Source organism: Hippoglossus stenolepis, chromosome 12 (assembly GCF_022539355.2).
Source record: "Hippoglossus stenolepis isolate QCI-W04-F060 chromosome 12, HSTE1.2, whole genome shotgun sequence".
NCBI lineage: Eukaryota > Metazoa > Chordata > Actinopteri > Pleuronectiformes > Pleuronectidae > Hippoglossus > Hippoglossus stenolepis.
In genome coordinates this window covers 15,991,835-16,013,543 of record NC_061494.1, presented here as the reverse complement: position 1 = coordinate 16,013,543, position 21,709 = coordinate 15,991,835, and the positions used below count along the sequence as shown (strand labels likewise).

At 42.2% G+C, this 21,709-nt stretch overlaps 3 protein-coding genes across 3 annotated transcripts; all 3 read right to left on the bottom strand.

The window, feature by feature from the left end:
• Positions 1-779: 779 nt before the first annotated feature.
• LOC118119521 (bifunctional 3'-phosphoadenosine 5'-phosphosulfate synthase 2) lies at positions 780-11,735 on the bottom strand. Its single transcript, XM_035173607.1, has 12 exons — positions 11,197-11,735; positions 8,964-9,078; positions 8,566-8,801; positions 8,307-8,445; positions 7,990-8,108; positions 5,156-5,269; positions 4,656-4,767; positions 3,830-4,035; positions 3,490-3,625; positions 2,384-2,652; positions 2,071-2,300; positions 780-1,672 (listed from the first exon to the last, which is right to left on the bottom strand). Exons 1-12 carry the CDS (start codon positions 11,221-11,223, stop codon positions 1,531-1,533), a joined length of 1,845 nt encoding a protein of 614 aa, XP_035029498.1. The 5' UTR covers positions 11,224-11,735; the 3' UTR covers positions 780-1,530.
• Positions 11,736-12,783: 1,048 nt separating this feature from the next.
• LOC118118836 (multiple inositol polyphosphate phosphatase 1) lies at positions 12,784-17,653 on the bottom strand. The gene is made up of 5 exons (XM_035172251.2): positions 17,004-17,653; positions 16,726-16,920; positions 15,603-15,700; positions 14,990-15,120; positions 12,784-13,469 (listed from the first exon to the last, which is right to left on the bottom strand). The coding sequence occupies exons 1-5, from the start codon at positions 17,590-17,592 to the stop codon at positions 13,085-13,087; spliced, it is 1,398 nt and encodes a 465-aa protein (XP_035028142.1). The 5' UTR covers positions 17,593-17,653; the 3' UTR covers positions 12,784-13,084.
• Positions 17,654-18,070: 417 nt separating this feature from the next.
• LOC118118837 (multiple inositol polyphosphate phosphatase 1) lies at positions 18,071-21,551 on the bottom strand. The gene is made up of 5 exons (XM_035172252.2): positions 20,857-21,551; positions 20,573-20,767; positions 19,900-19,997; positions 18,911-19,041; positions 18,071-18,504 (listed from the first exon to the last, which is right to left on the bottom strand). The coding sequence occupies exons 1-5, from the start codon at positions 21,434-21,436 to the stop codon at positions 18,135-18,137; spliced, it is 1,374 nt and encodes a 457-aa protein (XP_035028143.1). The 5' UTR covers positions 21,437-21,551; the 3' UTR covers positions 18,071-18,134.
• Between the last annotated feature and the right edge of the window lie 158 nt (positions 21,552-21,709).

Here is a 21,709-nt window from a genome sequence, read left to right as displayed (position 1 = left end):
AGTTTGCAGTTCAGCAGATTTAAATGGGGTTACCTGGAACATCGCAGATTAAATGATCTGATCCCACGTAAGGCTAATTAGGAATCTGCTTCTTACAGGGGAGACTGGTTCTCCACATGGAAGCGCACTCACCTCATGGCAACGTAAGCCCTTAAAGCTTAATGACTGGCAAAATTAATCAGTCCGTCAAGTTCACTCAACCACCTCTTAAGTGTAATTTGAAAGCGCCTCGGGATCGGCTTAATCTCTTATAAAAGATCGAGCTGGTAAAGCTCAGAGTCAGAGTACAGAGTCAGAGCCTGTGTTTTCCAATGTAAAACAAAGGCAAAGATGATTTTACACAAATTTAGAGAACATCACTGTTGATTGCAGCTGGTTGAAGCACATTTTCCATTTAACTCAACATCTGGACTGTTTTCAGACAACTGGACAACCTTGGAGTCGGAACTCATCATGTCAGGTGCAGTTATTAATCTTACCCCCTATTCAAGAAACACAAAGTGACTGTGCCCTTTTTACATTCATGTACTTTGTCTGCAGCTTTTTTGGGGTGTATTTTCCATTACCAGTTCTAGCCACCAGATGGCCGCATTGTACTATTGCCTTTGCGAACGCCCAGTGACACATTGCCCAGTCGACTTCAGCCTTTAACCTTAAATTGATAACACCCACTTTGTACAGACAGAAGTTAATAATGTGAGGTATGTTGCACAACCAGTAGCACACAAAAAAATATCTGAACAGATCTGACAGACAAAAAAAACATTCCTGCTTCAGCATACAGTACAAAGTCGTTTTCTTTATTACTGCATTTTTATAAACTTATTTAAATTTCCTTAATCAGATCTTTCTTACATGAATGCACAAGCCCACTTCATAACATCACACAAATCTCAAGAGGCGTTTCAAACAAGTCCTCACTTATAATGTGGACATTTGAGAGAAAGGCACTTTCACATTATAAAAACATCAATGTCGTGTTTCACAACAATAGGAAACCTTAACCTGATGAATTGATTAACATCCATACACGTAAAATATACAGGCACCGTAGGTAATGTTGAAATCGCAGGTGACTTCCATTGAGCTAATAGCTTGACAGACCATGACATAACATGATGTAAACGAGTGAAATCTACATATCAAGGTTATTCAGATTTAAATATTAAAAAAATGATTTCCATGTATTGGGATGTGCTTCTAAACTTCAAAAAAAGAAAAAGTTGACTAATTATTTAAAATACATAGTTTTAAGTTAATATGCATATTTTAAACATACAATGGGATTATCGATCACATAGTTTTATAGAAATGTAAAAATGTAGTGCTTTAACTGAACACCCACTCCAGTCAGAATTACTCATTATTCATATAAATCTACATTTATCACTCTAAATATAAGAAGGATACAAGAATAATCTAAAACACCCCTAAGACGAAGGATAAAATGCGTACCTATCTCCTTTAAAAAACTAACTGTATGGGTTTATTGTATACTACTACTGACTGGGGATCTGAACCTTGTGGGGATTACTTGTCCTTTTGAAGAGAGGTGTAGTAATCCACCAACACCTTCCAGGCCTTGGGGGCCATGAAGCCTTCGGGCGGGTTCTCTCCGCTGCGAGCCAAGTTCCTCATCTTGGTTCCAGAGATGAACTCAAACTCAGAGTGTCTAAGAGAGGGAGTCAGAGAGTGACGGTATGAGAAGCATTGTGGTAACTTCAGATATTACAATGTTTACACAATTCACAGTATTGATGAGGCTGAAGAGGAAATATCAAAGGAGGGATTTATACTACAGTCTGCTAGGACAGGATGTGGAGTCTTAGATGGTTCGCAGTTTCATGGAATTCATGTGTTGGTTGAAAACGTTGGTGTGTAGGAGGATGTTATGCGATGCTGTATCAGAATTTCACAGGAAGTCAAATAAAGTGGTGACGTGTTCTAATTTAAGAAAATGACTCAGTGAAGTAAAGTAGCAGCGTTTATGATCTACTGCACTTTGTCCTTTTTAATTTTTGCGCAGAGGACTAAAACACATTCAAGCTTCCACATTGACATGTCACTCACCGCTCTTTGTCGTAAAAGTCCATAGCTTTCTTGGTCTTGTTGTAGGCGGCTACCCTGAAGGGGATGATCTCCACAGAGGTGAGGCCCGGGGCCATGGTGAGGACCTTGCTTCCATGGGTGGGTTCATATAGGTCCTGTTTAGTCTCTGGGTGAGGCATGCCTGCAGGGTCTCGGCCGACAATGTAAAAGTTTGCCCCTGCGATCATTCTGGATCTACAGTGCCACTGCACCTGTTGAGAAATTGGAAGACATTCAGTTTAATATTCAGTCTCATACCTCTGAAACAGTGTGCTACTGCAACACAGCCTCTCACCTCTGTGGGTCCAGCATACATCATAGGTGAGGGGAAGATGGCAACAATGGTGTTTGCTGGGTCCAGAACTCCCTCCCCCAACACAGCAGCATGCTGCTTCATGCGCCACTCCAGAGGCACGTCATCATCTTTGGTCCAGCCGCCCAGCGGGTGCAGTAAGAGGACTGGGTTCTTGTATCCTCGCTCGAGCAGACGCCGCTTGGTGTCCTGCATCAGAAGGGCGTGACCGTTGTGGACGGGGTTACGCAGCTGGAATGCAAATATGGCATCTGCGGAGAACAACATGCAGGAGCACAAAATAAGGTTCACATAAAAACTCATAATGGCAGCAGAGTTACAGTATTTGAACATGACATGATTGGTGCATTGTAATACGTGTCACAGCAAACATGCTCATCATGCCTTTTACATAACTCCAATGGACTTTGTTTCATAAATGTGGCATCAATTACTTCCGATCAGAGTCCAGCTGTTACAGGAAATCAGCCACTCTACTTTATCAATAAAAGTTTACGTTTTTGAACCATTTTTGAACCATTTAGTTCCTTAGTAGAAACTAATACACGTGTGTCTGAGACACAGGTTCGGGAAGATGGAAAGTATCGAGCGATGGATATTGTTGGTTCTGGACTTTTCATACGGAGGTGAATCTGTTCAGTGCTCATCACAACATGCTTGCACCGGCAACACAGAATACTGCAAAACAAAAACAACCAAAATACACATTGCACTGTGCGGATCCATAAATGACACAATGTTGATCACAGCATTCACGTCAAAGTCAAAGGGTGAGTGAGACTTTATGGTTCAGTGCTCCTCAATCAGATACTGTTCTGTGTCTCCACTGACCATGAATCACAAACAGCAGCATGCAGCTTTAAATTTACCATTTTATATTTTCATCTGGTCCTTTTGTCAAGTTCTTCTGAAAGAGAAATGGTTAACTGCTCAAAATGTTGCTCTCATGTTATGGTTTATTTATGTTTTCCCCTCGCTGTGATGTTTAAATTATGTGTCTCATCTTTAGCGACTTACAACAAATTCTATGTCATTTTGTTCTTTAATCAATATCATCACGTAGTTTTGTGAGTAATACACTTTCTAACCTGCTTTCATGTCTTTGAACCTCTGCTTGAGCTCCTGTGGAGTAAGTCGGTACTGGTCGAGTCCATCGTTCCATTTGATTCGCTCCATCACCTCCAGGTTGCCGCCCACCAGCCAATCACCTCCCTCCATAACCATCTGCACAAGATGATCAACAGGGAACATTACATTTTTTTACTGACTCAAATATTAACCTATAATTACAATTAGTTTTGTTAGAGTTCAATATTGACAAAAGTAAACAATGATATAGGTGCTCAGATCCTGCAGCGAGCTGCGTAATCATGTGGCAGACACTGATATTAAAACTGTGTGCGTCATAGACATGTGATGTCTTATTACCTTAATGTACGGGTGCTGTGGACAAGTGGTGCCCCACTGTCTGGCACAACGTTCCTCCTTGCGATGTATGTAGAACTCTGGGTTCCTGAGAATAGCCACTCGCAGGCCCTGGTACTCCAGAGCGACTGCCGCACAGCCGTCCAGCTCCTGCTTGACCTCGGTGCTGACGGGCAGCACGATGGGAACGGACAAGTTGATGGTCCCACCTGAGACAGAAGAGGATGCAGAGATAGAATAGAAAAGGCAATTTAGTTTGAAGAATATCTCTACAAATATTGAGTCAACTGGGAACCCTGAATATCGCATTAAATAAAATAGCAGAAAGATTCACGTAATGGATAAGCTGTTCACACATGTAATGGTAAAGGAAATATATATACAACTGAAATATGAAATAAAAAAAAAAAGATTTGACAGTTAACTACAAAAATAATTGAAAATAAAAAAGTTAAATACACACTTCGCACATTGACAGACAATGTACTGTAATGGAAGCTTTTAACTGTATTTCTTAACACAACACATTTCACATATTCACACAAGTCTAATATTTGCTTTAGGGACATTAACACAAAACAGTTTGCAGAAATTGTTTGTTTTTCTAATTGCTGTGAGAAGTCTTTATTTGAATGAATGTATGTTCGTCTATATATAATCCTGTGGGATGAAACATTCAATAAACACACTAATCACTCATCCTTTCATCTTTTCTGGATGATATCACTTCAGTTCTCGAAAACAAAAGGGACCAAAGGTCGACACCACCTTGTAAACCAGGCTGGTATCAAGGTAACCTGCAGGCAGTAAATGTTTAGTCGTCTCTTACCATCCAATAGGCTTCCAAAGTGTAAGACCTGGAGGAACTCTCTCTCTCTCATGAAGCCTTTCAGAGGACTGGCCCAGCCCTCGGCCAAAACCTGCACCCACTGCAGATCCAGCTGTGGACAAAGAATAAAAACAGGAAGAGGATACTGAAATTACTTGAACAACATTTAAAAAGTATTTTATAAGAGGTGTTAAATGGGCATCTCGCTCTAAACTTTGGGAGACAACAAAACTTCTTTTGGTGGAAATCTTCATTCACCTCCAGGGAACTGGCCTGCAGAGTGATTTGAGTAGACGCTCATGTGAGTGTGTGTGTCTGCTGTATGGATGGCAGGCTTTTATTTCTTTATGAGTGCCCAGGGAAGTCAGAGCAGTTCATTAGAACACAGGGTCCAAACAGGGAGTGTTTATGGTCTCATCATGAGCCATGTTCAGTATTGACCCCCGTGTCCATTTGCAGTGTGATAAAAAAGAAGCCTACATGCTGGAGTGGTGTGTTACCTTGGTGATGCTGATGGTGGGGAGCGTGTTTGCATCAGCCACAGCAAGATTCAGCTTGTTCTCCGTAACAAAGAGTTCATTCACGTCCTCCATGATCTCGTTCGGTACAATGCTCTATGTACAGGGAGAAAAGGGAACATTAATCTGATTATTCATTTCTTTATTCATCTTTTGGTCTATGAAAGGTGGAGAAAAATAGTGATAAACAGGTCATCACAATTTCTCAGAGCCCGAAATGACACGTTCAAATTGCTTATGTACTGTATGTCATCAGGAAATTTGTTGGATTTCTGCATAAAAAAACTGACTCAAATGATTGATTATCAAAAATGGTAGCAGAAATAGTTTGGATATATTCAAATATAAGAATAAGTGAATCCCTAAATGGTCACACGTTAGCATGTGGAACTGTGATATTAATACATTTTCATCCATGAGGTTATTCATCATATGATATAAATTATCTGGTCAATACAAGCTTTAGATTGTCTCTCTATTATCAGCAGATGTCTACCATATGTTTACTGTAGTTATTTTGTACAAATTCCCACAGACAGGCAGGGACAGATACTATATAAACAGAGCAATTAAGTTGCACGTTTGACTTGTTCTGTAGCCTATTTATCCTCAGGCTGTCAGACCCAAGCGCTTGATGAGTGGCACTCAAAGTTAGAATGAAACTTTACGAAAACCTCAATGCCAAAGGCTGCACTCGGTTTTGTATCACTGCATCAGATTAGCTAGTTTCCTGTAATTCAGTGGCAACAAATCTTAATCTGTCACTATTTAAAGATGAGAAAGCTTAAATGTGCCTGGAACAGTTTGAGGCTCTTATGGACATTTGAATGGTTTGGGTCTATTTTGTTAGTTTTTTGTTTTATTTTTCACTATTTAACCGATGATGACAGAACATAGAGTAAGGTCAGAGGTAGATTATCTAAATCCACCAAATATTTGTGTTCTATTGCAGTATTCATAATACCCAAGGTTGAGGGCACTCTGACTCTTAAGGGACATATAGTAAAGACACAACAATGGTTTTGGCGAGACAAGCCAAGGTTTAGATATATTTGTCCAATAAAGCAGCTCCACATGAAGACTAGTGGTATGTGGCCACTGTGACTTGGTGAAATCAAATGCTCATTTTGCAAGGACAGCTCAGATATGGTGATGAACTTTCTGCACTGCTCATCAGCCTTTATTCCTTTCCCCAGATTTCCCTCAAAGACATTAATAATCCCTGTTGCCTTCCTTCCACAAACCGAACTCCTTACACTTGTTTTACAGAACAAACTGACAGAAACCGACAGTTTGCCTCTGGGCCATAGTTAAACCAGAAGAAAGAAAAACATTCCCATCTTCAAAGCTGGAGGTTACAAAAGGCTGAATTCATACAAAACCCCAGAGTTGACACAGCAATGTTTATTTCAAATGTAACCTTAAGCTTATGTGCTTAGTAAACATTTACTTTATCAGCAAAGCAAAGCTTGAGTCATGGCAGCACAAGGCTTCTTTTCGTCCTTCAAGTGTATTTGTACAGCCGGAATATCGCTGTATTATTGTCAAGAAGAGTAATTAAAATTGATTGACTTTTTGTCGTTTGGTTGTAACACAATTATAGAAAGTGACCCCAGTGATATATAATTAATAATATCAATTAAACACTGTGTCTGTATCTGTGCAACAGAATACGTAAACATTTTTGTGTAAACAGCAACTTTATTTCAATAACATATGTTTAGATTTGGAGTGTATGCCTTCACCCATTGAGCACTTTATTAGGAACACCTTTACACCTGCTCACTCACTCAATTTTCAAACAGCAAACCATGTGGCAGTAGTGTGATGCATGACATGATGCAGAAACAGGTCAGGAGATCAGTTAATGTTCACATCAAATATTAGAATGTGTGGAAAAGAAAACGGGATCTCAGTGACACGTTATGATTGACAGCTGAGCCCGACTCGTGATTGGTCTATCTATATCATATATGATGTCATCAGTGCAAGATGGCAGCTGTCGCATCAGGGATATTATAGCTTCATTTTTTTACAGTGGGAGGAAGCAGAGACGCGTCAACCATCTTTGTCTACAGTCATTGGGCGGGAGAGCAGACTGGCAGCTTGAATGTTGTTGTCATGCCAACAGTGAGCAGATTCTCAGAGGAAAGTTTCCAACATTTTGTGGAATCTGAGCCACAAAGAGATGAGGACGTCTGCCCAGCGTTACTTACGCCCTCCTAGTAAAGTGCTTAGTGGGCGCGTGTGGTAGTTCCTTTCCCCGGCTGATTCATTCTTTCTGCTGCAATGATCCACCATCACCACTCTGAGTCATTTGAAGTGAGTAACTAAACATCATCTCACTGTTCCCAGGAAGTTCTCTGAGTCTGGTTATTTCAGAGAAACTTCTCACATATGTTGTGAAAGTCTTCAAGTCTGGACTGGAAGACCTATGATTGACAACAGACAAAAAGATCTTGTGCACATTTAGAATCTACAATCACTGTTTGGTTTTAGAAAGCCAGCCACCACAGCTCTACCCTTGACGACACGGAACTTGCCTTGTGTCAAGCAGCATTAAGCAGCCTTAGATGGGGATGTATTACTCTGAGTGCCAACGCCTAGTAGCTATTTGCATTTGATATTGACAGAACTTGTAATGGATCCTTTGCACACATGTGAAACCTGTGTCTTTCACAGAAGACAGAATAATGAATTATCTTGAGAGGTTACTTGTTTGTGACAGTAAGTGCAGCAAAGCAAGTCCTTCTGTTATTTACAAATGTGGACACATTTTGCTGGTGTTTTTGACCGTCTTGTCTTGTCACACCCACCTGGTCCCTGAGCAGCTCCAACACATGGCGGAGGCACTCGTTCACTGAGAGCTCTCCGGTTTTCAATACGAGCTCTGGTGCCTCAGGCCGCTCATAACCTGAATCGATCCCAGTGAAGCCTAACAACACATGTAAAACCATGGAAAGAACTATCAATGACAAATCCATGCTCATTTGTATCAAACACAGCATAAACCACATCATGAAGAGAACTACCGTATATATTTGTTAAAAGGGCTTGGCATCTTATTATTTGCTTTGAGTGCCAGCATGTTAAAAACTGGGAGAATGTTTACACAAGCGACAATCAAACAAACCTTTAATTTCTCCAGCACGAGCCTTCTTGTAGAGTCCTTTCACATCCCTGCTCTCGCACACCTCAAGGGAAGCGTGGATGAACACCTCGAAAAAGGGAAGCCCGGCGCTCGCATGGATCTTCCGTGCCTCAGCACGATCCTGTGGATGAGAAAATAGATCATATATTTCAATTAAATACAACGTCAAGTGTTTCATTTGAGACTGCTGATAAATCGTGTATGCACCACCACATGACGGTAACTCTTGAGGTTTTCTGACCTTGGCAAAAGGAGAGATGAAACTGGTGATGCAAACGAGCCCAGCGTCAGCAAATAGTTTGGCCACCTCGGCCACGCGGCGGATGTTTTCCTCGCGGTCTTCAGGGGAGAAGCCCAGATTTTTGTTCAGGCCATGGCGAATGTTGTCTCCGTCCAGCGAGTAGCAGGGGATAGCGTGCGATACGAGATACTCTTCCAGGGCAAAGCTGATGGTGGTCTTCCCGGCACCAGACAAACCTAGTGGGGAAATGCAATAAAGACATATAAGTGTGACGGTTTTGCAGTGTGTTTTAAATAACACACATCAGATCAAATATTATTCAGCGTATGGTTCCCGAGTGGCAGAGGAATGTCCTCAGGACCAGTGGGTGGATCTCATTTAAGACTATGGAGATTTACCTGTGAGCCAGATGGTGCAGCCTCTGAAGCCTCCCCTGGTGCCCACAACCTGCCCTCTCTTGCTCCGAGTGACATGGTGGGCCTGGTACACCACGTTGGTGGACCTGTTGAGGTCCTGAAACAGAAGAACAAGGCTCAAACAGAGGCAAACCCGAAAGTCTCTGGGTAATTACAAATAATACAGATAGCTTGACGGAGAAAACAGGCCAACAGTAATTGAGGTGCTGCAATAAATAATGTCACTGCGCTTATTTTGTTGTGCCTAGTACGTAGAGTGAAGCCAGAGGAAGATTATCTAAACCCACCACTTTTCTCTATACAGAAGTATTTGTAGGACCCAAGGCTGCGTTAGGAAGTCAGATAAAAAGCAAATATTTACAAGAGGGCACACTTATGACACTGAGAGATATGGGAAGACACAACAATGGTTTTGGCGAGATGAGCCAAGGTTACATTTGATATATTTGTCCAATAGCTGAGCTCCACCTAAAGACTGATGACAAGTGGCCACTGTGGCTGAGATGCATCTGGTATTGAGAATACATACTTCTGCTTATTAAGACATCATCCATCTACAGAAAAAAAACTTCATTCCTTCATCCTGCAAGATTTCGCTCTCAGACGAGACTCAATGCTGCTTCATGCAAACTACCACATATGACTTGGAGCTCAGTTAAGCATGGCAGGACTATGGTGACTGTGTGGAGCAGGGCTGTGGATGAATGGGGCTGTATTGACTTCCACAGGGGAGGGGTAGAGAAGGGCGGCATGGCCGGGATGGAGGGAGGGAGACGACTGACTGCACAATGTGTCTAGTGTGCTGCCTGCAGCCCAGCGATGATGTGGCAGTGCTCCTCGTGCCCACAGGTTCGACCTCCACACCCACTCTCCCTTTTTCCCCTCCATCCATCTAGTGGCTTCATTAAAGAAAAATATTTTGCACATTCGATGTAATTTCAGTAAAACTCCATGACCTTGACACATCACACATAAAGGTGTGTTTCAGTCCAGGAAGTGGGAAAATCACACTTTAACTTTATGTCTTACGACCTAGAGGAGGAGGAGGGGGTCAATAAGATTGCAGGGATTATAGAAAAAGTAATAATCCCATCGATGAGTTGGAACAAATGTGTGACAGTCACAGACACAGAAGGTTGTAGATACACATACTTCTGCCCTGCCTCTGATATTCATGTACCTTATACACACAGTCAGTAAATATTGAAAAAATACTCTGATGAACATAATAATCCAATGTCACACAGCTCATTGTTTGTGGAAATACACTCCTACACAACTTTGCTGTAGACAAACAGCTCTTTTCTTCCAAACACAGAAGACACCTTCAACAAACCTACCCCCTTTCCTTTAAACTATCCCATATTTAAGTTTCTACTGTCTTTTACAATCGTCTGCCCAGTTTAAAAGCACTTTTAGCTGAATTCCTGCGTAAGAAATGTGCTATAAACTCATGTTACTAATCTGGAGGACCTTGTGAAACTTCCCTCTGGCTCCCAGCTCAGCCTACATCCCCCTTTTTCTCCGGAAATCACAACAGGTAAAACCATGAGGATGAATCGTCCTGAAACTTCTCAAGTCAATCGTGGAGTTTGGGTCAAAGCAACACGAAGACTTTTGGGAACCAAACAATCCAAACAGTAAATAGTGTGGATTCAATTACAGTTGATTGAATGGCTGCGACTAAAGTTTATTCCCAGCATCAATTAGTCTATTGTTGTCTGAACTAATCAAGTGACAAGTTTACTTACGCATTTGGATTCATCGTGGAGCAATGGACAGTGCAGAAACGTATAAAGGGTATTTTATACGATTCAATTTTAAAAAGTGAGGGTTAGTAGTTTTGCACAGCTTGAATGGAGCTTTTTTTTAGAAAACAGACAAATTCTCGTTTGTCTTCTCCCACTTGAATTCAAACATTCCTGTGCAGCATCACCTCATCTCACAGCCCCCGGGTGTCCCACCAGGTGCTGCGGGACAGAGGCGAAGAAAGAAGTGGACATGGCATTGCAGAAAACTGAGATTTAAAAAATAAAATAAAAAACAGGGTCAAACGCGTGTTGACGTGTGTACAGACTTCAGAAGTAAGAACCCGGTCGAACACAGACAGATTTATTCACAGGACACTGATGTGACAACCCGACATTCAAACACCATCCGTGCCGCTGCACTTGTGACACTTCGCCCTCCACGTCTCGTCCCCAGATTCACTCACCGTGCGAAGCTTCTTCACTCCGGACATTTCGCGTTGTTGACTCCGCCGACGGACTCCTGAACACCGGGGGGCTTCACGCACTCACACGGGCCTTGACGCGGAGGCTGGAGGGGGTAGCTGCTGCTGCTGGTGTCTGCCGGCACCGGGTCGAACCTCCAAACACTTTTTGGGAGCTATTCGGAGTAGGACCGAGGGGTTTTAATAGCGACTTCCAAGACACGTAGCATTCCGCTGGCCCGGCCTCCCTCCTCCTCCTCTTCTCCTCCTCCTCTTCTCCTCCTCCTCCGACCTCCAGGAATCTGCATATCGTGCCGGATACGAACCAATACCCTAACGACTCCACGGGGGCCGAGCACCTCCTCGGGACTGGGTCGGAGGTTGAGTGGAAAGTCCCCCTTTTTACCGCACGGTGATAAATGGACACACGGGAACCCGGGAGCACTTCCCCCGAGCAGCGGGAGTTGTAGCTCCGGTCCCTCGCCGCAGGTCAGTGTCACCGGACCGTTAGAAACACGTCAGCTAGCGTCAAGTCCCCGCCGTTCAGCTAAGTGTCAGGTTAGCTCCATGAAGTTAGCTTTAAAGTGGCTAAAGGGCAGCAGTGGTTTTATATCAACACTATAATTAGCTTTAATCAGCCCTTTCCCATGTAGTATATAGTTAACAAGTTTAAAATACCTCCGGAGTTTTGGTTCATATTCTATGAATAATGTCCAAACCATGTTCACACAGACCCCAGCTGATAAAACACTATCTCTCTACACAGATCATCTCCACAAAGGGTTACACTTACTGATATTTTACCAGTTTTGAATGGTTTTCATGGTAGATTTATGGGTGGTTGGTAAATCATTAACTTTATGTGGTAGATCTATACATGTAGATAAATAATATCTAGATGTCAGATTTACCTTTAGCCTCAGCTCACCCTCAAGTTTGCCCTTGATGACACTAAGGCGCACACATACACCCAAACACCTGCTGACATCTACTGTTAGTTGGTAACTTACATTGTGCAGAAGACCTTCAAACGTACAAGGGATATATACCATACTGTCCTATATTCTAAAATGTAGATATATATTATCTATCTACATGTAGATAAACAATATATATGAATAGATACACAATATCTACATGTGGGTAAAAAGCATCTACATCTACTTTCAGGCGTCAAACCCTGCAGCATAACGGTCAATTTCTCTGGGCGTGGTAAATTCTTTCCTCCAGCCAGCTACTCTCTTGCACACCTTAGGCCAGTCTAATAATCCCTGCCGGCTGTAGAAAGAGCTGCTCCACTTTTCGCATATTTCAACCCAGTGTTTGCCTGTGTTCCGAGTCAAACGTCCCCTCGGGTGTGTGTCTTAACCACATTTGCTCACTGGAGTTAGGTCTATGTGACAGCCCATCATTTAGACTGATATGACACTAGGTAATTACAAGGACCCAACCCGCCAAATATGTTTTACCACAAAGGTGTAATGAGTTGTATTGTTCTGTTCAGGAAATGCTTTGGGTGCTTCTTTAGGAACAAGAAAATAGCACAGTGATGAATACAGATTTAGATAATTTAGAAACATATCAAATATGTTCACTGCAAAAATACAACTTTAATTTCTGCTCCAAGTTGTGCAACTATGGAAAGAACACTTGCAAAAATGACCCGTACTGCAATTGTAATACTGCATCAGAAATTATAGTCCGAGGCTGGCATCATGGGGTCAGTCAGTCATCCAATCTGCTTTTTGGATTGAAAAATACTTCTTTGGCCAAAAGTGATATGTTCATGATTTGCATCCAGCCTAAAATAGACACAATTTTCATACCACTTGCAGATAAAACACAATCAAGCCTATACAATGCTTTCTTTTACAGGTTTCATCCAGTCAGCCTAAAGTTCAGCAGGAGGCTTGAACAGCTGACACTCGGTCTCAAAGTCACAGCCTTGGAGCAGTTCTCTGTAGTTCGCTTTGACGTCTTGATAGAGCGGCATGGAGGCCTGCTGCTCTGCCAAACCAGGGAAGGTCACAGGCTTCTCGTTGAGCAGCGGCTGCAGTCTCAAGTCACCTCCGCCACAGTCGTACAGCACCAGCAGTAAGTTAGCTGCGTATGGCAACATGTGGCTGGTGCGGAAAGAGCGTTGGGACTGAGTGGCGTAGTTGGTAGATGTCAGGGCTTCACTGTCCTTGAAGAAGCCCAGCAGGGTGATCAGTGGAAGGAGGGTCTCGGCATGACCGACCTGCACTGTCACTGCTTCAGTCACCTGCTGGCCAGACCTGACATAAAACACAGACAACATCAGTCTCAGGTCTAACGCAGAATGGGCTCTGTTTGAGAAATGTCAATAATTGTTTAATCAAAGTATCCAGTCGTTAAGTCAGAAAAACAATTACACAAGACTCAGATCAACCTGAAACCAAACACTAGGCATTGTAGATAGTGGGTCTATTTGCACCAACTTTAATCATGATGGTTGAAGATGTTTAAGTGAAAACACAAAACAATCTCTGGCTCCTGCTTCTTGAATAGAGGAACATTTAGATTTTTGGTTTTCTAATCATCAAAAAGTAAACATCTTTAGACAAAACAAGACATCTGACTGCTGATGAATGCATGACCCTGAGCCCATGGAACCTGATGTGCATTACTCACATTCCTCTTTAGTCTGGGTTAGGGTTAGTTATATTTTGCCTCGCCCTCAGGTTAACCTTCATGTCCAGATAAGCTTAGGTACTGAAGGCGCTGGCCAGTTCTTGGCCCCAGTGATGGACACAGGCCCATTAGCATATGATGGATTTAAAAAACGTATAATTACGACTGCAAATACACATTATTTTCATCACGGATTAATCTTTATTTTCTCTGTAGTCTATGAAATGTCAGACAGTATTGAAAAAATGTTCATGACATGGTTCCCAGAGTTGAAGGTAAGATCTCCAAAGCCATTTTCAGACCCCAGTAACTCCAGAAAAAGAAGAGTTTGATTATACATACTACATTCTCACATGGGCTCCCTTGGGCATTCTCTGCACATTTTACTAGGGGGAGCAGGAAAAGTGTTAACACAACTAATTGTTTCACCACTTGAAGCGATAAACACACCGTCGACTGGAAGCTGCACAACTCCTGCTTTGAGATAAGTGTCTTTCCCGAGGATCACACGGGCGAAAACATTGCGAGTGGTTTAAGGGAGTTTTCCTAGCTCGTGGAAGAGGACACACAGTGTGTGACAACAGACAGCAGTGCCAATGTTGTCAAAGCCAACACTCACAATAACTGGAATAGACTGTCGTGATTTGCCCATCGTCTGTACATTGCTATTGGATGGAAAATTCCCTTAATTTAGTTTGCACTAATAAATGCTGCTGCCTGCAAGCTGCAGTCACAGATAAAGAGTTCAGTATTTTGTTTTTCTATATCATCCTAAATATCAATATTGCAAATTTCCTTGAAATACCGTGAAATTATTTTCTACGCTATATCGCCCACCACTACTCCCTCCTGACAAAATTTCAGAAAATGTAATAACTTAAGTACAGATCTGAAAGCAGCACAAGTGTCTTGTTTTGTCCAAGTGACAACACAAATATATTCCATTTACAACAACAGCACATCCTCATGTTGGAGAGAATGGAACCATAGTAGGTTTGGGTGTTTTTTCTTGATTGAATTACAAAATTATTGGTGATTACTTTAATGTTGATCAATTCATAATTTCAGCTAATGCATTGTAGGTTTAGGTCAAACAAACACAACCATTTATTTTCATGAAGGAGAGAAGTGAAGTTTTACTCACTGGTTCTCATTGGCAGCTTTGTCCAGTCGACTGAATACATCATGGAAGAGAATGCAGCTCGACTTCCTGTTAATATCATAACCATAGCTTCTTTTCCAGAATTGCTTCAGATCATTTGTATACTCCATAACCTGTTGAAGCAGAGAGGATAAATTGGTGCTAGTGTGGGTGTGAAGGGGGCTTTATATAAAGACTAATATGTCAGTCTGTCCTTGCGTAAGGATTTCATGTCACCTGAGTGCTCAGTCAGGTAGTAACACAAGACACAAAACTCTCTTTGTGATGTTTATCATGCCAAATTGTTGCCCCGGTGAATGGATACCGGAGCAAAGCAGATAATGCGTTATCTAATACAAGTGTCTAGAACAGCTAGCAGGTAATACAGGATTCTTTAGTTAACTTAGTAGAAAAGCTGATATAAATCTGTATGGGAAAAACAGAGAAGTCAATTTATAGCCCCATTTCAACCTCAGCTACTTTAAATTCAGGTTTACCAAAATACAAAAAGTTAAATATATTCAACGTTTTGACTCTACTACGGTGTCTCTGGTGGCATTGCTCCTCACATGCAATGTCAAATATACAAGGATTAAATAAGTGAGAGGGCCCGTACCTGTGCATCGACCTCATCAAAGAGCCGACACCAGGGGGAGTTCACGGTCTTGATGGCAAACTCGTAAGCACACACATAAAAGGCAGCTTCAGCCATGTCTGCAGGAGAAAGGTTACAATAAATGTTAATAATTAGTGAGATAGGACAGGCCAGGCACCCTTTAAAAAAAACATAAGAGAAAGCACTGGGAGATTATCTATTCCCTCCTGAAACCTAAAAATATAATAACTACTTTGTATTGAACTGAACAGAGACTGAATTTCAGTTAATTACTAACTTGGTGCGGGAGCTTTGATAGTTTTATATTAGAAAACAGCTCCATCTACTGTGCAGATACCCACTGTGAAATATGACCAATGAGATGCTCTGCATATGATGGAATACTATTTATTGCTAATGCGCTATTAGACAGGTCACTTGATTGAGGAACTGAAGTGTAAATTCTTTGGGAGGTTCCTCAAGTTCCTCAAGTTCTACATATTACCATTTTCTTTTTTAGTTATAGTTATTCATAATAGATTGTATGGCTAATCTGTTAAATATCAAGCCTCAATTATCTGTCTTTGTCATTAGGGTTTAATAACAACATTTAAGGAGTCATTGCCACTTTTTAAAAATATTTATCACCAGGTATATTGGAAATGTTTTACTCCCTTGTATCAGCATCTAAAACCCCAAAGTCCCCTCTTGGTCTGACTCTCATAAAGATACAACACCAGGGATGGGTTGGCATGAATCAGGATTAATCTTTGATTTTTGATATTTGTCAATTTGTTTAGGAAACTACAACACTAATCTACAGAATCAGATATGCCCTGCATTATTATGTCATTTTGTGCCCCTGTCTAATACAGAAGCACTGTGTCTAACTCTAGTTAAACCACCTTTTTAATTATACTTCATTCATTTAATTGTTGATCACATAAACCTCTGTTTCTTCAAATTACCACAACATGCAGACAACCATATACCATTGTAGGGCACAGGTGAGGAAACTCATCTTTCATATCACTGAATTTGATTGGAACCTGAGAGAGACAGGGGGCCAAACAGTACAATACTTTACTGATGTGATTGGTGTTTTGCTAAATTAAGGATAAGGGTAACCTCCTCCATTACTGACCGGCTGTGACGGTATTGTAAGGGACACCCAGTCGGTCTGCAATCTTCTGCTCGACCCTCCTCATCTCTGGTCCCTGCTTGAACTTGTCCAACTCTATCAGAGCTGTGGGGTTGTTATCAACCTCGTCCAAAAACCTGGTGCACTTGTCAAAAAACCTCATCAGCGCATCGTTCACTGCATGGTCAAACTCCTGATCTGGGTAGAGACAAAAGACGAGACAGGTTATTGCAAACACATCTCAGTGGTAAACAGTGATGGTCGTCACCCTTTGATCTTACCTTTGATATCCCACAGCTGTGTCAGTCCTGCCTTGAAGGACAAGGTGCTGTTGACACATCTGTGCTTTGAGCTGGTGATGAACTGGATGAATCCACCTCGAAGCTTCTCCTCTGAAACCAGTGAGGGGAAGAGCTTTGACAGCCTGACGGCCAGGTGCTTGTGATCGCTCATCCCTTTCTGGACGAGCCTGCCGTCCATGTCCTCGGTATACCACATCGTCCACTGGCTCTTGATCTCACGCAGCCAGCTCTCTTCGCCGGAGGCTCTGCTCTTGACGAGCTCGTACAGCTTCTGCATCTTCTTGACGTTTTTGGCCGTCGGGTACCTGGTGCCGTGGCGGATTATGGCCGTCAGATGAATCTCGCGACATTGTGCAAATGGAGGCTGAAGCACAGATCTGTTGACAGCGAGTATGTCCTCGATGAGATGCGGGTTCACTTCCTCATACCTCCCTTTGGTGCTGAAATATTTGGCGATCGCGGGGATTCTTGGATCATCCTCTGAAGTCACATCGTTACGAAAACAGCAGGAGAAGCTAGATATGGTGATGAGATGAACAACAATGAGTTCCCATGGAGAGATCGGCATGATGCAGCCGGATGACCGGGGATGTCTGTGTGCGGAACCGAAACCGATCACGTGGGACTGCCCAACCAATCAGTGCAGAGGATTGTAGAAGCAGCAAATAACTTTCGCTGGGGTGACATAACAATCTGATGGACTCTGAACATTGACCTGGGCTGAATCATCAAAGTGGGGAACTGGCCAAAAGACTCATGTTTGCGCCAAATCATCATGATCAATACATTAAAGGCCTGACATGAACTGTCAGAAAACCTCATGGAGGGTTGTATTATTCCATCATAGGGGCACCATGAGGCCACAGCCAACAATGGGATATTATGAAACTGCCATTCATTGTGTTAATGGCCTCAGGAAGAATTTCCTTTGCCCTGCAAAAGTGATATTTTCAAATGAACAGTAATAACCGATTAAAGGCTTATTATATAATTTGGAGCCTTCCAACTGGTTTGCTATATAAAAATAAAACATCTCGGAAAACAAGTAACAACAGGACTTTTAATCTTTAGAAAATCTTGATTACAATAAGTGTCAAAGACACAACGTGATCAATGTGAAAGGTGACACTCTGCCTCAAAGTCACAGCCTTGGAGCAGTTCTCTGTAGTGCGCTTTGACGTCTTGATAGAGCGGCATGGAGGCCTGCTGCTCCGCCAAACCAGGGAAGGTCACAGGCTTCTCGTTGAGCAGCGGCTGCAGTCTCAAGTCGCCTCTGCCACAGTCGTACAGCACCAGCAGTAAGTTAGCTGCGTATGGCAACATGTGGCTGGTGCGGAAAGAGCGTTGGGACTGAGTGGCGTAGTTGGTAGATGTCAGGGCTTCACTGTCCTTGAAGAAGCCCAGCAGGGTGAGCAGTGGCAGGAGAGTGTCTGCATGACCGACCTGCACTGTCACTGCTTCAGTCACCTTCTGGCCAGACCTGACACATACAGGGGGTCAGAATTTATTGTAAATTAAGGCCATAACAAAACAAAATTAAAACTTGAACATGCATCTGTGATCAGAATTACATAAAATTCCAGATACAAGCTATGAGAAAATTGTATCTGACCTGAACTTAAACATTTTAGTTTGGTCCATGCCCCACCCACTAACATGGAGGAGGTAGGCTTTATAACCTATATAGCGCCCAGCCACCAAAGGGGCGATGGAGATGCTTTGGCTTCACTTTTGGGGATGTGTAATGTCATCACATATTTTATACGTCTGTAGGACACAAACTAAGATGGTCGGACCAAACAGATAAAACCAGTGATTCCAATGAAGGGTTTCGTCAAGATCTTCAGCTTGTAAAACCTACATTCCATCTTTTAAATATCACTTACTCGTTAGCGCCGGCTGCATGGTTCAGTCGGCGAAACACATCGTGGAAGAGAATGCAGCTCGACTTTCTGTTAATATCATAACCATGGCCTCTTTTCCAGAATTCCCTCAGGTCACTTGCATACTCCATAACCTATTAGAGCACAGTTCAAAGTTAGCCTGTATGTTGATGGGCTTTATACTTTTGTTTTACGTGAGGTAGCATTTCATGCTGCCTGAGCTTTAGGTCAGCCTGTAACAGGAGACACAAAACACTAATTCTTATGAGAATAAGGTCACCTTCCTTCTTTAGAAACAAACAGTGGGATATGGAGATGATTTGGGGCTATTTGTTGCTTTGTGTTGTTTCTGTACTTTCATGTGCCCCAAGTTGACCTAAATCAGATCAGCTAAAGTGCCTCTCTGGTGCCTATCTTAAGTGCTGCTTTGCCATGACTCGATGACAAAACAATCTAATTCTAAATATAACCCTCACACTAACCCTGCGGATGATAGGGATGCTGCTTCTTTTCACCCCGTCTCTGTTTCTTCTTTTCCCTCTGTAAAGTCCTCAGGACCTTTTTGTGGAAAATCTAAACAATATTTGCTTAAATAGAAAAACATCCTGTTGTGCACTTGGTGACAAAAAGCTCTATAAATAAACGGACCCCTCGCAGTGGAATCGAACATGCATTTGTTTCCAAAGCATTTTTGTATTTCTAAATTCAGGGCTGTTTCAGAAATGTTTAATACAGGTGCAAATTTAAATGAAATGGCCGAATTCCATTTAGCTGCTTCAGATTCAGGTTAATGTTGACAGGGACATTTGAATGGAACAGAGTCATTGTTAACCTCAATTGTAAAACCTGCACTTTTTCTCTGACAAAAACCTGTGAAAAGTCAGATTATTCAGGTAAACATACCATTCATCCTTACTGGGATAAACATCAACGAATAATCCTTTTCAAACACAAATATTCCCTAAATGTATACTCCACTGATGCTCGTTTACCTTTGCGTCTTCCTCATCAAAGAGCTGACACCACGGGGAGTTCACCTCCTTGATGGCAAATTCATAAGCACACAAGTAAAATGCAGCTTCAGCCATATCTGCAGGAGAGAGGTTGGTATAACATGTTAAATGGTGAATTTACAGAGGAACTGCTGCCATTTTAATAATCTGAGATACCAGAAAAGTCACAGTGCAGTTTCCAACATTAAGCACTTTATTGCTCAAAAAGTATTTTATCTCAGTCCTAAAACTGGAGCACTGAGGTAGACATTAGTTGCTTAATAATTGTGACCTTTAATCTATTTAAATAACTTACATAACAAGATTCAAAATAAACTGGTAAACGACTGAGACTTAACTACATCCAAATATGAAAACAGCTCCATCTAGTGTCAGAAATGATCACTGGGATGTTCTTCACACTGTCTTTCACATCACAACCACCATTACTTTACATTTCTTAAATTAGATGTAAAAATGCTGATTTAATTACTATTTCATGAAGGGAAATTAGCCCTTGGTCAGAAACCGTATAGTCTTGATCAGACATTTAAGAATCCCGGGACAACTGAGCATACGGATCCTTTTGATAAAGGCTAAATGTGTAGAGCACATGCACGTAACACCGTGCATGTTAAGCTCTTGAGAGGTAATTCTAACAGTGAGATAGGACCGTGTGTGATGAGACTGTACGGGGCGTTGAGTCGGTCAGCAATCTTCTCCTGGACCCTCCTCATCTCTGGTCCCTGCTTGAACTTGTTCACCTCTGCCACAGCTGACGAGTTGTTATCAACTTCCTGCACGAACCTGGTGCACTTGTCAAAAAACCTCATCAGAGAATCGTTCTCTTCATGGTCAAACTCCTGATCTGGGAAAAAAAAAAGATTGTGCTGAAAAGGCGGCTAAGTCATAAATCCATACAACAACATCACCATCATCATTTTTTCATGGCCATACCTTTGATATCCCACAGCTGTGTCAGTCCTGCCTTGAAGGACAAGGTGCTGTTGACACATCTGTGCTTTGAGCTGGTGATGAACTGGATGAATCCACCTCGAAGCTTCTCCTCTGAAACCAGTGAGGGGAAGAGCTTTGACAGCCTGACGGCCAGATGCTTGTGATCGCTCACACCTTTCTGGACGAGCCTGCCGTCCATGTCCTCGGTATACCACATCGTCCACTGGCTCTTGATCTCACGCAGCCAGCTCTCTTCGCCTGAAGCATTGTGCAGGATGATGTTGTAGAGCTGCTGAATCTCCTTGATGCTTTTGGTCGTCGGGTATCTTGTGCCGTGTCTTATTATGGCCAACAGGTAGATTTCACGACAGTGTGCAGACGGAGGTTGTAACATAGATCTGTTGATTGCGAGTTTGTCCTCTCTGAGATACTTGTTCACTTCCTCATACCTCCCTTTTGTGTTGAAATATTTGGCGATGGCCGGTATTTTTGGATCATCTTCAAGTGACACGTAGGTTAGCAAACAGCACCAGATGGTAAAGAGATAAAAGCCAGCGGATTTCCAAAGAAAAGCCAGCATGATGCACCAAAGACGAGGCTTCAAAAGCAGCTGCTTCCAAAGCTAAAACATCTGTGCGTCAGTGTGAGCAGAGTCCAGTTTGTTTAACTCAGTTACCTCAGCTCACCCTAGAATGTAAACATGTTGACTGACAACCTCAAAAGACAAAAAAAAAAAAAAAGTGTTCACAGAAGTCAGTTATTTAATCAGTTAAACAAATGTGTGGTTAATATACTGTATTTAAATATGTTACTGTGGCACCGTGAAGCTGTTTAATATGAAGACACGCAGTGG